At 43.6% G+C, this 15,622-nt stretch overlaps 1 protein-coding gene across 2 annotated transcripts in view; it reads left to right on the forward strand.

The window, feature by feature from the left end:
• The first annotated feature begins 9,918 nt into the window (after positions 1–9,918).
• Positions 9,919–15,622, forward strand: part of LOC140458371 (prolyl endopeptidase-like) — a 173,843-nt gene continuing 168,139 nt past the window's right edge. Inside the window, exon 1 of one of the 2 annotated variants that reach the window (XM_072552818.1) lies at positions 9,919–10,052. In XM_072552818.1, the coding sequence (XP_072408919.1) occupies positions 10,014–10,052 (39 nt within the window). In that variant the 5' untranslated portion in view covers positions 9,919–10,013. The remainder of the gene's footprint in view (positions 10,053–15,622) is intronic. The other variant, XM_072552845.1, reaches the window with a different exon arrangement.

A 15,622-nucleotide genomic window follows, 5' to 3' on the forward strand; every position in this document is an offset into this window, starting at 1 on the left:
GGTCAGAGCATTGCATATAGGAGTTGGGAGGTCATGTTGCAGCTGTACAGGATATTAGTTAGGCCACCTTTGGAATACTGCTTGCAATTCTGGTCTCCTTGCAATAGGAAGCATATTGTGAAACTTGAAAGGGTTCAGAAAAGAGTTACAAGGATGCTGCCAGGTTTGGAGCTAAAGGGAGAGGCTGAATAGGCTGGGGCTGCTTTCCATGGATTGTCAAAGGCTGAGGGGTGACCTTATAGAGGTTTATAAAATCATGAGGGGCATAAATAAAATAAATAGACAAAGTCTTTTCCCTGGGTTGGGGTAAGTCCAGAACTAGAGGGCATGGTGAGAGGGGAAAGATCTAAAAGGGACCCAAGGGGCAACTTTTTTGGGCAATTTTTTCACACAAAGGATGGTGTGTGTTTGGAATGAGTTGCCAGAGGAAGTGGTGGAGGCTCGTACAATTACAATATTTAAAAGGTATCTGGGTGGGTACATGAATAGGAAGGGTTTAGAGGGATATGGGCCTAGTATTTGCAAATGGAACTAGATTAATTTAGGACATTCTATCTTTACTATCACATGGAGTACCAGCTTTCTTGGATAGTTGATGGAATCTGCAAACCTATACAAAAGCTTAAATCAGTCTTCAGTAGGATAAGAAAAATTGGGTAGAGAAAAAAAGAATTGGAAGTTTTAAATTTAGAAGTTGTTATTCAAAATCAACTTTAAACTTTCCTATATTTCATGTTGTTTCCAAACTCTTTAATTATTATATATAGGGTTTCTTTCACAAGTAAAACTTTAAAAATTACAAGTGACTAGGATAGGAACTCAAATTTCATAGTATTTTTGATCACATCAAAAGTCAGACTTTCTGTTTTTATACATTGGTCAGTACTTCTGTCTGATGTAATTACACTGCAAACATTTTGCTGTTGTATTTATTTCTGCATATCAGGTTTATCCATTGCAATTAACTCTCACCCTGCTAAATAACTTTGAGTCCCACATCATGAACCCTACATATCTACCCGTTAGATGTTTATTAAAGAGAATTTTCACGCAATTATTGAGTATTAATAAGAGCAACATCTTCTTATATATTTTAATGAAAGAAAACCACACACTTTGGTTTAATTCTATGTATAATGGTTTAAGTATAATGTTTTCTAGAGACTTGCATAGGATTTTCAAAGCTTTTTGAAGAATTCGGCATGAATGAATCCTACAAAACTAGTTTGAGATTAAGTTTTTGATATGAAATGTTAAACAGGTAACAGGGAATGTTACCTCCCCTAAAAAGAATACTGATTTCTCTCAGCGTGTTAGCCAACTTTCATCTCTGACCAATACTTACAGATCGATTAATTGTTGGTGTTATTTCTTTTTTGTATGATTGTTGCCAGCTTAGAATGACTGCTAAACTTACTTGTATAACAGCAGTACATAAAGATCAGGACATGATTCTGGGGGATTCACGATTACAGTTACTTATTATAGGCATGCAAATTGCAGCAATTTTACTGATAGATTATTGAGTTTGTTAAAAAACAATAGTTTACATACATGTTAGTTAAGCAGACAAAGAAAGCATATGACAATGACAAAGGAGAATGCTTCAATGATCCCAAATATGTCCTGTAGAATGGAGGAGCTGGTGGGGGAGATGTAGGGGTGGCAGTGGTTTGAAGTATTATCTTTGTTCTTCCCTCAGGCAGATGTCGAGAAACTCTTGGTCTTTTCCCAAGAAGATAGTAGCTCTTTTCCCAGGATCCTCTCCTCCTCCTCTCTCTCTTTTTCCACAAGCACCTGTTGGTATAACTTATTTTAGACACTGGCTGTTTACGCTGTATCAATCATCTGTCTTAAACACACTCAGCTAATGACCGTGGGCAGCTATTCAGCCCCTTGACTTACATCATTTAAAGATAGTTTCCATTCCTTCTAAGAATAAAATCCTTTTATTTTCAAAAACATTGCACAGAGGGAAGTGTGGTACTTGACAAATCTTTCATTCACGCTTGGAGAGGCAGTATTGTGTTGTAACACAATTAAATGAGATCTCATCCTGAACAGGAAATACTGAATGTGGAATAAGAAGTTTTAAAGAGGACACAAATTTCCAGCATAAATGAAAAGCACTGCTTGTGAAAGTTATTTTGGTTTACTTTGATATGTCATTGGTACTCTTGGCCCAAAGTTCCTTCGAACAGTGTCTAATTATCTTTAGCTGCTTTATCAGTGAGCACTCCAACACAAGATCAGAAAATGAGAATGTTCACCATTGATTGAACAATGTCTAAGACCATTACTTCACAATGAAGAATCTATAACCACCACAAAGTTAAATATTCCAAGGACTAACAATGCTATGAATGAAGCAATGTCTCCACATTTCTATCCTATAAGATTAATCACTTAACCTAAAATTGTGCTCTGCCCGATGTTCTAGAGTTCCAACCTGAGAAAACAAACTCTCAGAGTGGAGTGTGCCCAAACACTGAATGATGTAGGCAATGGCGAGTCAGTTGGGAAAATATGGTGAAATCAGAAAATTTGATCCTCAATGTCAAGACAGCGTATCCGATTCTGCATTCATGTTTTGAATAACAAGGCAGTTACTCTCGCTAGTCAGCTGGAATATAATTGCACCATCAGATGAGGCGAGAGTGACAGGCCATGATCAGATTAGTGTGTCATCAAGGAGCCCTAACAAAACTGGAATCACTGGGAATCGGGGGGAAATCTATCCAATGTTTGGAGTCATACCTAGTACTTAGGAAGATGGTTGTGATTGTTGGAGGTCAGTCACATCAGCTCCAGAGCTTTTTCCTCAGCCTAACCATCTGCAGCTACTTCTCTGATGACTTTCCCTCCATCATGAGGTCAGAAGTGACGATGTTCGCCAATAACCACACAATGCTCAGCACCATTCACGACTGATCAGATACTAATACAATCCATGTCCAATATAACAAGATCTGGACAATAGCTAGGTTTCAACTGACAAATGGCATGTAATATTCGGACCACACAAAAGCCAGGCAATGACCAACAGACAATATAATGACCACCTCTTGACAATCCCACAGTAACATCCTGGGGGTTACCATTAACCAAAAACTCAACTGGACTCACCATATAAATATGACTACAAGAGCAGATCAGACACTAGGAACACTGCAGCAAATAACTCATTCTGATTCCTCTCAGCCAGTCCACCATCTAAAAGGTACAAGTCACAAGTGTGATGGAATATTTCTCATTGCCTAGATAAGTACACCTTCAACAACACGATGGCTCAGTGGTCAGCATTGCTGCCTCACATCACCAGGGACCCGAGTTCAATTCCAGTCTTGGGCAACTGTGTGGAGATTGCACATTCTCCCCATGTCTATGTGGGTTTCTTCTGGGTGCTCCGGTTTTCTCCCATAGTCCAAACACGTGCAGGTTTGGTGGATTGGTCATGCTAAACTTCCCATAATATCTAGGGTTGTGTAGACTAGGTGGATTAGCCACAGGAAATGCAGGGTTACAGGGGAGTGGATCTGGGTGGGATGCTTTTCAGAAGATTGGTGTGGATTTGATGGACCAAATGGCTGCTTCCATGCTGTAGAGATTTTATGATTCTGTGAACACTCATCAAGGTCAACATCATCCAGGACAAAGCAGCCCGTTTGATTGGCATCACATCCAGTGTCGAAAAGTGCGCCACTGGAAAAGCATAGCAGATCAGGCAGCATCCGAGCAGCAACAAAGTCCTACTCCTCAGATGCTGCCTAGCCTGCTGTGCTTTTCCAGTGCCACAATTTTTGACTCCGATCTCCAGCATCTGCACTTTTGTGCTGGCATCACATCCACAAGCTTCTACTTCCTCCACCACCAATGATCAGTATCAGCAGTGTGTACTATATTCAAAATGCACTGTAGAAATTCAAAGAAACACTTAGACAGCACCTTCAAAACCCTCGACCATTTCCATCTAGAAAAAGGGGCAGCACAAACATGGGAACATCACCACCTGCAAGTTCCCCTCCAAGCCACTCACCATCCTGATTTGTAAATATATCAACATTCTTTCATCGTCGTTGGGTCAAAGTCCTTGAATTCCCTCCTTGATGGATCAAGTTACAGTACATGGACTGCAATAGTTTAAGACGACAGGTCACCATTATTTTCTCAAGACAACTCGGGACAGGGAGTAGATGCTAGCCAGCAATGCCCACACTGATTAAAAAAATTCACTAACATACCATTATTACCTAATCTCACTTCATTGACATTCATTTTAATATTCTCCCGTATGAAGGATAGAAACCAGGTGGCATTAATTCCCGATATGAAAGTCAGAGCAGGTACATGGTGACTCCAATTCAATGCTTGCTCCTCTGAACTTCCATCTTTGACAGCAGTCACTAAAGTGTCAGGGTACATGAGAAGTTGTCCTGCACCAGCTTCATCTTGACACATTGCTGGCCCACTTACAATACAGTTTTGCACTTCAAAGGTGCACTTTGGAAAGCACACTGGCATCTATCACGGTAATGCTCCTGCCAGCACACATAATATGAAGGGAAAGAACCAATTCAATGGATTCAGCCAGAGTGCACCTGGAATGAGTCCAAGGGAGCAACTGAGAGATGAAAGTGATGGCACAGCTATTAGTGCTGGTGCAAATGGGGGAGGGTGAGGAGGTGTCCTGAGTGACTGGGCAGAACAGAACACATAAGGGTTTTATAGTCTGGAAGTTTGGGGAGGATAAGAGTAAGTGAGGGAAGATGTTACATGTAATAATGAGAGTGGTACGGCATTAGCCGGGTCAGGAGATGGGTGCAGTAGTAGCAGAGTTAGAATGAGTGTGAGATAGCAGAAAGAAAACAGTGGTACTGAACATTATATGGAGTGTGCAGAAGGTCAGTGACCTTCTTAAGGTATTTTTGTCCACTCCTTCAGACTGTGAAAATGGCAACAGCCCATGGGACAACTTTGGACCAAGCTGACAGAATTACAGAATCCTCCTCACCACCTTGTTTGCCAGGACCTCCAGGTAACTGCTAGCAAAGTGTGGAGTTGACTCGTCTCTGTTCATTCCCTCCAGGACAAATCACAGGAATCATGCAGGATGACTCCTAACTGAAATCACTTGCACTGGGAATCCTGGAAGGTCCCAGCAGTGACGACTACTTCTGCTGTTCTGAGAGGGAAAGTAGAGTTAGCAGGACAACATGGAATGATGGTGCATAGCTAATGAGACGTGTTTTGGAGAATATTGTAAGAAAATTCACTTGGACTCAAAAAGGAACTTTGCTAAATTGATTCAGCGAATTCTAGGAAAATTCAGCCTTCAATGCCTAGACCTGTCAAACCTTATCAGAATCTTATGCATTTCATAGAGGTCTCTTCTCATTATTCTAGTCTGCAGAGGGTCTAAACACAACTTCTTCAGCTTCATATAGAACAATTGGGAGCACTAAAAGTGGTGAATGGGCAATATCAGAAGACAGTACTATAGCAAAGGAGGGAAAATGTAGACTTTGTTACATAAACTATGGAACAGACTGGTGGGAAATGATGGAAACATGTACCTTGGACTCTGGCAATGACAAACATGAAGTAGTCGTCCTAACATACTACAAAGGCCATTGTCTCCAAGGTTAAAACATCACTACACCAGGTTATAGTCCAACAGGTTTACAGGTATTTGGAAGCACTAGCTTTCAGAGTGCTACTCCTTCGTCAGGTAGTTCCATCTGATGAAGGAGCGATGCTCTGAAAGCTAGTGCTTCCAAATAAACCTGTTGGACGACAACCTGGTGTTGTGTGATTTTTAACTTTGTACACCACGGTCCAATATCGGCACCTCCAAACCATTGTTTCCAAGATAATGCACCAATGTCACAATGGAATAAATAAACAGAAGCAGTCACAAATCCCTCTCTTGGACTTTTTCTGAACTTTAGATTATTTCCCTTTAAAAGCTTTAATTATCAGGATTACTATTCACCAGGTCATGTCTGGTTTCGCTAGTGTTGAAAATGTGTTGCTGGAAAAGCGCAGCAGGTTAGGCAGCATCCAAGGAACAGGAGAATTGACGTTTCGGGCATAAGCCCTTCTTTAGGAATGAGCAAAGTGTGTCCAGCAGGCTAAGATAAAAGGTAGGGAGGAGGGACTTGGGGAAGGGGCATTGGAAATGCGATAGGTGGAAGAAGGTCAAGGTGAGGATGATAGGCCGGAGTGGGGTGGGGGCGGAGAGGTCAGGAAGAAGTTTGCAGGTTAGGAAGGCAGTGCTAAGTTCAAGGGATTTGACTGAGACAAGGTGGGGGGGAGGGGAAATGAGGAAACTGGAGAAATCTGAGTTCATCCCTTGTGTTTGGAGGGTTCCTAGGCGGAAGATGAGGCGCTCTTCCTCCAACCGTCGTGTTGCTATGGTCTGGCGATGGAGGAGTCCAAAGACCTGCATGTCCTTGGTGGAGTGGGAGGGGAAGTTGAAGTGTTGAGCTACGGGGTGGTTGGGTTGGTTGGTCAGGGTGTCCCAGAAGTGTTCTCTGAAACGTTCCGCAAGTAGGCGGCCTGTCTCCCCAATATAGAGGAGGCCACATCGGGTGCAGCGGATGCAATAGATGATGTGTGTGGAGATCGCTAGTGTTGGCAGACTATAGATAAAGACTGTGGTGCTGATACGAGCGAAGGACAATACATGTATTGGGAATCAGATCAGTACAAATGCTAAAACTTGAACTTGATTTTCACCGGACAGGTAATCTGGAACCTTGGGTTATGGGTACATGGGGTCCAATCCCACCATGACAGCTAGTGAAATTTGAATTCAGTCACAAAATTTTGGAATTAGAAGCAAGCATAAGAGTCACCATGTAACTATTGTTGATTGTTTAAAAAAGCCTGTCTAGTATACTAAGATCCTTCAATGAAGGAATGGTCTGCAGATACCCACAACAAAGTAGTTGACTCTTAACTGTCCTCTGAACAACTAGGTGTGGGCAATAAATGCTGGCAAAGCCAGAGATGCCCACATTCTATGAATGAATAATAATTTTAAAAATCTAAAACAGCAATGTCCACATGGAATCACTGACACTATCAGAACATGAAAGAATGATTTTTAAAATTCTGATCCAGAATACGAGCAAAGTCAGCATCTGTTATCAAAAAATCATATGTCCCTAAAGTATAGATAGGGCCTTCCTGTGAAGTTTTGGCCATTCTTAAAGAGTGGCTAACTTTGTGGCAGCCAATTAGAAGACCACCTCCCACAAAATTGCTCCACTGATCTCACTGTGAGCAAGTGTAGGCTGAGAATCTTAACTTGGTCCCAACACCCACAGCAAATTCCAGCACCGTCTTGGAGCATGGAACTACAAAAAATAATTTGTTTCACCAGTGATCCATGATGCATGAGTCACTGGGACTTGAGCAGACTAAGTATAAACGCTGAAGCACTGAAATCATTGTTGCCTGAGTCAGATGGTGTAGATTTAAACTTATAATTTAGGCTTAGATTTCAGTGCACTATTGAGAGAGTGCCAAATTGTCATCTTTTCAACATAGAAAAACCTGCATTGGTAGCTGGCTCCAAGTCACCATTCATTGTTCCATGAACACTATCAAAATATGATTGACACCTCGAAAGAAGAAAGTCTTGCATTGGCGCTCGTTGAGGTTGTACCTGGTGGTCTAGGGCATTGCTTTAAACCCAATTAATTGTATGGGACCTTGCTGTATTAAAAAAAAACTGGATGCTGATGTAACTGTTGGAAAACTTTTCAAAGGTTTGACTTATAAAGGAATACTGGGTAGACTGAGACTTTTATCACTGAAATGTAGGAGTTTGAAAAGTGACCTGATAGAAGTTTATAAAATAATGAGAGGTATAGATAGAATTGATGGTAGTTGTCTTTTCCCCAAGATGGGGAATTTCAAGACTAGTGGGTACATTTTTAAGGTGAGAGAGGAGAGAGTTTTAAAAAAGACATGAGGCAAATTTTATACACAGAGGGTGGTTCGCATGTGTAATGAACTTCCTGAGGAAGTGGTGGATGCAGGCCCAATTACAACGTTTAGAAGACATTGGGATGGATGCATAAATAGGAAAGGTTTGGAGGGATATGGGTTGAGATATGGAAAAGCACAGCGGATCAAGCAGCATCCAAGGAGCAGGAGAGGGTGGAGAGACAAATGGGAGAGAGGTGGGGAAGGTAGCTGAGAGTGCATTAGGTAGATGGAGATGGGGGTGATGGTGATAGGTCAAAGGGGAGGTTGGAGCAGATGGGTGGGAAGGAGGATGGACAGGTCATGAGGGGGGTGTCGAGTTGGAAGGTTGGAACTGGAATAAGGTGGGGGAGGAGAAATGAGGAAACTGGTGAAATCCACATTGATGCCATGGAGTTGGAAAGTCCCGAGGTGGAAGGTAAGGCATTCTTCCTTCAGGCTTCGGGTGGTAAGGGAGTAGCGATGGAGGCGGCCCAGGAACTGCATGTCCTTGGCAGAGTGGGAGGAGGAGTTTTTTTTAAGACTCCCTACAGTATGAAAAAAAGCCCTTTAGCCCAACAAGTCCACACCAACCCTCTGAAGAGTAACCCACTCAGACCCATTCTCCTACCCGACATTTACCCCTGTCTAATGCATCTAACACTATGGACAATTTAACATGGGCAATTCACCTGACCTGCACATTTTTGCAGAAGCAAATTGGAGCACCTGGAGGAAACCCACACAGACATGGGGAGAATATGCAAACTCCTCACCCAAGGCAGGAATCGAACCCAGGTCCCTGCTGCTAAGGCAGCAGTGCAAACCACTGAGCCACCGTGCCGCCCCGTTGAAGTGTTTGGCCACAGGGTGATTGGTGTGGGTGTCCCGGAGATGTTCTCTGAAGCACTCTGCGAGTAAGTGTCCTGTCTCCCCACTGTAGACGAGACTGCATTGGGAGCAACGGATATAGTAAAATAAAAATGTAGAGATGCAGGAAAAATGCTGATGGATGTGAAAGGTTCTTTTGGGGCCTTGGGTGGAGCTGACAGGGGAGGTGTGGATGCAGCTTTTGCAATTTAAAAAGTTGCAGGAGATAGTTGTGACGAGGCGGTGGGTGAGGTGGCAGGGGTGGGGGACAGGGAGAGGAGGGGGTAAAGTGGGGAGAGACAGGGAGGAGGAGGAGGTCACTCAGCCCATCCAGCCCTATTTCCAACATTCACAAAGATCATGGCTGATTTGAGGACACCACATTCCGACCTGTGCCTTTGATGATCAAGATTTGGTGGTACCAGTGTTGGACTGGGGTGTACGAAGTTAAAAATTACACAACACCAGGGTATAATCCAACAGGTTTATGTGGAATCACTAGCTTTTGGAGCGCTGCTTCTTCATCAGGTGCAATGCCTCGAAAGCTGGTATTTCCAAATAAATCTGGTGGACTATTACCTGGTGTTGTGTGATTTTTAACTTTGGTGATCAAGACTTCGTCCACCTCTGCCTTTCAGGTAAGAAGACTCTGACTCCACCAACTCTTGAGGCGGAGAATTCCAAATGCTTACAACCCTTAGGAGCGGGAGAGAGAAACACTCCTCGCTCTCTCTTAAAGACCTGCGACCCCTGAATGTTTCAACAGGCCCCCAGCGCGAATCTCGCCCCCGAGAGGAATCCCAGCTCCCACATCCACACGGACAAGGGCGAGCTGTTTCTGTATTCGCAACCTCTCCAAGTAACAGGAGAATCCCGTCATCTCTCCGCCAAGCCACGAACTTGGAACGTATGCGGTACCTGATCAGTTTGCACGCTGTTGGAAGCAGACAACTCGATGCGATGGAGGTCGCCCTGCCTGAGTGGGTCCGCTCCCTCCGGAGGTTGCTGCTGCTGCTGCCGCCACCGCCCACGTGGGGCAGCAGTTACTTCCGGCAGCGCGTGGTTGGTGGGGGCGCGGTGGAGCGCACGGGGGCCTCTGTGACGTATCAGTGAGCGCAGTGTGGAACGCCGGGCGGTTGGGCTGGAAGGGTGTACGCGGTTGCGGGACAATGGCTCACAAATACCCGGAGGCCAAGCGGCTCGAGGTGGTGAGTGGGCTCAGCCGGGTAGCTGTTTAACGACGCCGCTCCGGTGGGCAGCGTCCCCGGTAACCCTTGCGGCTGGAGACTTGCGAGGGTCTACAGGAGGACGGCGTGTTTGTTTGCTTGGGATGGAGGCTGGGGAGGAATCCGAGCGGCGGCGGCGGGGGGGGAAGGAGACACAGGCCTTGTGTGGTCCCGCAGGGGCGATCGTGGCTGATCGATCATCTTTTCGTTGCTGCGTTCCTGCACTACCTTTTAATGTCAGTAATCTCCACAATCCTGTCAAGTTGGGTAGACATGGGGTAAGATTCTGGTGGGAGGAGACGGGGTGGTCCCACGGGAGAGGGGAGTCACGTAAACCTATCAAGTCTTATCTGGAAGCTGATCAACGATGGAGCTTCCCTAGACCTCGGGAGAGGAAATTCCTAAAGTTCACAACCCTCTGAACGTTGAAATACCTCTCCATCTCGGTTTTAATTCCCCCCCCTTATTGTGAGATTATATTCCCTGGTTCTAGACTCAAATTTACCAGGTTAAACATCCACCTACATCATCCATCCTGTTATGCCCTGTATGAATTTTAAGTGTCAAATGAGAACACCTCTCATTCTTTGAAGCTCTAGAGCATACAGACCCTAGTTTCCTCAATCTGTCTTCATAAAACAGTCATAGAGATGTACAGCATGGAAACAGAGCCTTCGGTCTCACCCGTCCATGTCGACCAGATAGCCCAACCTAAGAATTAATCTAATGAACCTTAATTTGCACTTCTGTGGATTAGGAGACCCAAACTATACATAATGCTCTTAAGTGAGGAATAACTCAGACTCTATACAATTATAGCAAGACGTCTCTATCCTGTATTCTGATTCTCTCTGAAATGCATGTCAACATACTATTTTCTTTTGAGTTGCTTGTGACCCTCATTTGTTAGCTTTTAGTGACTCATGAACAAGAACACCCAGATCTTTTCTGGACACTCCTAATTTAAGAAATATTCTGCCTTCCTGTTTTTCTCAACACAGTAAATAACTTCACGTTTGTTTATATAATCTATTTTCCATGTTCTAACCCCTTCAATTAGCAGGCATAGTACATACTTTTCTTGCCACCCTACTTCAGAACTGCCAATGGTAGTTGATTTTTGTTTTACTATATTTTTGTTAACCTATGAATGTGTTCTTTGCTTGGCTTTCAAAGAACTATATCTAATGCTTTTAATTTTGGGTGATTTGACAAGAATATTATAATGCTGGGACTACGTTTTAGGGTTCCATTTACAACTTCAGAATATTCAAAGCATTTTACTGTAAACTAATCTTTTAAAATGTTGCGATTCTAAGGTATGAATTGCACAAAAGCTTTTTTATCTTAGCTAAAGAATGTGTGTTGATACTCTAGTACAAACTGGAGGAAAAGAAAACTGGAATTTGTAGTGTCAGCAAAATACTGTAATGTTTGAAAGAATCCTGATTATTTGTTGAAAATCTCTTTTTACCAGTTAGATCATATTGTAAAATGAGCTCCAATAACTATAATCTATTTCATGCATGCATGCATTTATTGCTGGACTAGAAGCAGTGACTTTACAACAACTAATATAGATGTAAAAGTTAAATGGATACTAATTCTCCTTAAAACAAAACAAGCAACTGAACTATAAAAGGCAACAAAAAAATTCAAAGAAAATCTCAAGAGGTGCAAGAGGCAAATAAAATATCTTCTAAATAAAGTATGGCAATGAGCATAAGAAATAGGAAAAAGAATAGACTAATGTAACAGAAAAATAATTATAAAATGCTCTAACCTCAACTAATAATCAGAAAGACATTAGAAATAGTTGTGCATATGGCCTACCAAGCCATTCAGTTGTAATAATCACTATGAAGTCTAAACAAAGACATGAAACCAGAGAGGACACCATTTTAACCCTACTGCGAATCCTCTTGCAATTAGCCTAAGCACCAGAAGTGACAACTGCAGAAACAGCTCTAAAGACTCTGCAAAGGCCTCCTTGCTGACATGGGGACAAATGCCAAAATTGGGAGAGCTCGCTCACAGATTAGTTACATCAGGAGAGAGTTGCTCTGCAAGCTCTCAACAATGACCCCGGATATCCTGAAGTCTCACAATATCAAGTTAAATATGAGCAAGGATACCTCCTAATTACAACATACCTTCCTCCTTTGGCTGATAACTGTGTCCTCTTCCACATCGAACACTCTGTGGGGAATGTACTCTGGTAGGAGATTCCAATGTCCAGTGCTAAGAATGTCTCAGAAGTAGCACTATTAAGCAAACTGGCCAGGTCCTAAAGGATATTGCTACTAGACTGCATCTGTGGCAGGTGGACAGGGAAAAGCATACCTGACCTTATCCCCACTAATCTTCCTGCATCTGTCCAGACAGTATCAGTAAGAGTGACCACTGTACTGTCCTTGTGGAGATGAAGTGCTGCCTTCACACTGGTAACATCTTGCATCGTGTTGTATGGCACTGTTACTGTGGTATATGGGCAGAATTGAATTAGACCAACTCAAGATTGGTGAGGTGCTGTGGGCCATCAGCAGCAGAATCATATTCCAACAAAATCTGCAATTTCATGGCCCAGCATATCCCCATTCTACCTTAGCCTCAAGCCGGGGGATCAACCTTGGTTCAGTGAAGAGTGGAGGAGGGCATTCCTGGAACACTTCTGGGTATACGTAAAAATGAGGTGTCAACCTGGTGAAGCTAACAGCAGGATTATTTGGGTGCCAACAGTATAAACTGAAAGTGATTGACAGACATGAGCGAGGCCACATCAACAAATTAGATCTAAGGTCTGCAGTCCTGCCACATCCAGTCATGAGTAGTGATGTACAGTCAAACAACTTGCTGGAGGAAGTGTCTCCACAAAGAACCCCATTATCATTGAAGGCAGAGCCCAGATAAGCCTCAAGCATTCACAACAATCTTCAGCCAGAAGTGCTGACTAGCTGATCCATTCTGGTCTCCTCTGGTGGTCCCCACCACATGTCATTCTTCAACCAATTCAATTTCACACCACAAATGTTTTTTGATGTGGGACAATCTGGGACAAGAGGATAATAGGTAGCAGTTTTAGGATAATAGGTAGCAAATATAAAGCAGATGAGAAATTGTTTATTTAAAAGGGTCATAAATCTGTGGAATTTAGAATCACAGACTGTAGTGGATGCTGGGACATTGAGTAAATGTCAGGATATAGAAGAATTTTATTTATGGATTGAAGGGGGAACAGGAAAGTGGAGTTGAGGCCACGATGAGTTCAGCCATGATGATCGTATTAAATGGTGGAACAGGCGCAAGGAGTTGAATTGCCAACACCTGCACCTAATTCTTATGGTCTATGTTTCTATGTAAACAGTTGGACTAACTGAATACTGCAAAGGCTATGGGATCTGATGACATTCTGGCAATAGTACAGAAGAACTTGTCACACCCCTAGCCAAGCTGTTTCCATACAGCTGAAACAGTGACATCTGCCCCAACAATATGGAAGATTGCCCAGATATCATCTGTACATGCAAAGCAGGATAAATTAATTCGGCCAACTACCACTCCATTAATCTACACTCGATCATCAGTAAAATGATGGAAAGTGTATCAAGCAGCACTTGCTCAACAATGACCTGCTCAGTGATGCTCAGTTTGGCTTCAACTAGTGCTATTTAACTCCTGACCTCATTACAGCTTTGGTTCAAACATCGACAAGAGAACTGAATTCCAAGGTGAGATGACATCAAGACTGCATTCGAACCAGGAGCGAAGGAGCCCGAGCAAAACTGGAATAAGTGTAAATCAGAGGGAAAACTGGTAGTTAGTTATTCCTGGTACACAGGAAGATGGTAGTCTTCTCAGCTCCAGAACACCCCGGAGCAGTTTGTCAAGGTAATGTCCTAAGCCCAGCCATCTTCAGCTGCTTCATCAATGACCGTCCCTCCATCATAAGTTCAGAAGTGGGGATGTTCGCTGATAATTGAAGAATGTTCAGCACCATTTGCGACTCCTCAGTTAATGAATTGCATGTCCAGGTGCAGCAAGACCTGGACAATATCCAAGCTTGTACTGAAAGGTGGCAAGCAACATTTGTGCCACACGAATGTGGGAACAGAGTGGCGCAGCGGGAGCGTGCTGGGCCCATACCCAGAGGTCAATAGATCGAAACCATCCTCTATGGGCGGCACGATGACACAGTGGTTAGCACTATTGCCTCAGCGCTAGAGACCCAGGTTCAATTCCCGCTTTAGGCAACTGTCTGTGTGGAGTTTGTACATTCTCTCCATGTTTGCGTGGGTTTCCTCCAGATGCTCCGGTTTTCTCCCACAGTCCAAAAATGTGCAGGTTAGGTGAATTGGCTATGCTAAATTGCCCGTAGTGTTAGGTGAAGGGATTAATGTAGGGGAATGGGTCTGGGTGGGTTGCGCTTCGGCGGGTCGCTGTGGACTTGTTGAGCCGAAGGGCCTGTTTCAACACTAAGTAATCTAATCAAATGCCAGGCAATAACCATCTTCAATATGAGAAATCTCATTGCCTCCCTTGACATTCAGTGGCATTACCATCACTGAATCTGTCAGTATCAACATGCTTGAAGTGACCATTGATGACAAACTGATCTGCACGCACTACATAAATGCAGCAACTACAAGAACAAGTCATAGCTGAGGAATACTGCAACAGGCCACTCAACCCCTGACTCATCAAAGATTGTCCACCACCTACTAGGCACAAGTCAAGGGTGTGATGGAATATCCACCACTTACCTGGATGCATGCAGCATCAACAACACCCACAAATCTTGACATCATCCAGGTCAAAGCAGCCTACTTGAATGGCACCACATTCACACCATTCATTGGGTCCACCACCGACATTCTGCAGCAGTGTATGTTATCTATAAAATGCACAGCAGGAATACACCAAAGTCAGCACCTTCGAACTCCACGACGCATTTATTAGAAGAACAAGGACAGCAGATATGTGGGAATCTCCAAGTTCACCTCCAAGCCACTCACCATCCTGCCTTTGAAATATATTGCCATTCTTTCAGTGTCACTGGGTTAGAGTTCTGGACTTCCATCCTCAGTTGCATTGTGGTGTGTATACAGTACATGAACTGCAGGGGTTCAGAAATGCAGCTCACTACTACCTTCTCAAGAACAGCTTGGGATTGGCAACACATGCAGGTCCTGAAGCCTACATAGAATCATAGAGATGTACAGTGTGGAAACAGACCCTTCAGTCCAACCCATCTATGCCGACCTAATCTAGTCCCACCTGCCAGCACCCAGCCCATATCCCTCCAAACCCTTCCTAGTCATATACCCATCCAAATGCCGTTTAAATGTTGCAATTGTACCAGCTTCCAACACTTCCTCTGGCAGCTCATTCCATACACATACCACCCTCTGTGTGAAAAAGCTGCCCTATAGGTCTCTTTTATATATTCCCCTCTCACCCTAAACCTGTGCCGTCTAGTTCTGGACTCCCCCGACCCCGTCTATTTATTCTATCCATGTCACAACATCTTTCCGATAGGAAGGAGACCAGAATTG

The sequence above is a fragment of the Chiloscyllium punctatum genome, chromosome 3 (assembly GCF_047496795.1).
Source record: "Chiloscyllium punctatum isolate Juve2018m chromosome 3, sChiPun1.3, whole genome shotgun sequence".
In the NCBI taxonomy this organism is placed as follows: Eukaryota; Metazoa; Chordata; class Chondrichthyes; order Orectolobiformes; family Hemiscylliidae; genus Chiloscyllium; species Chiloscyllium punctatum.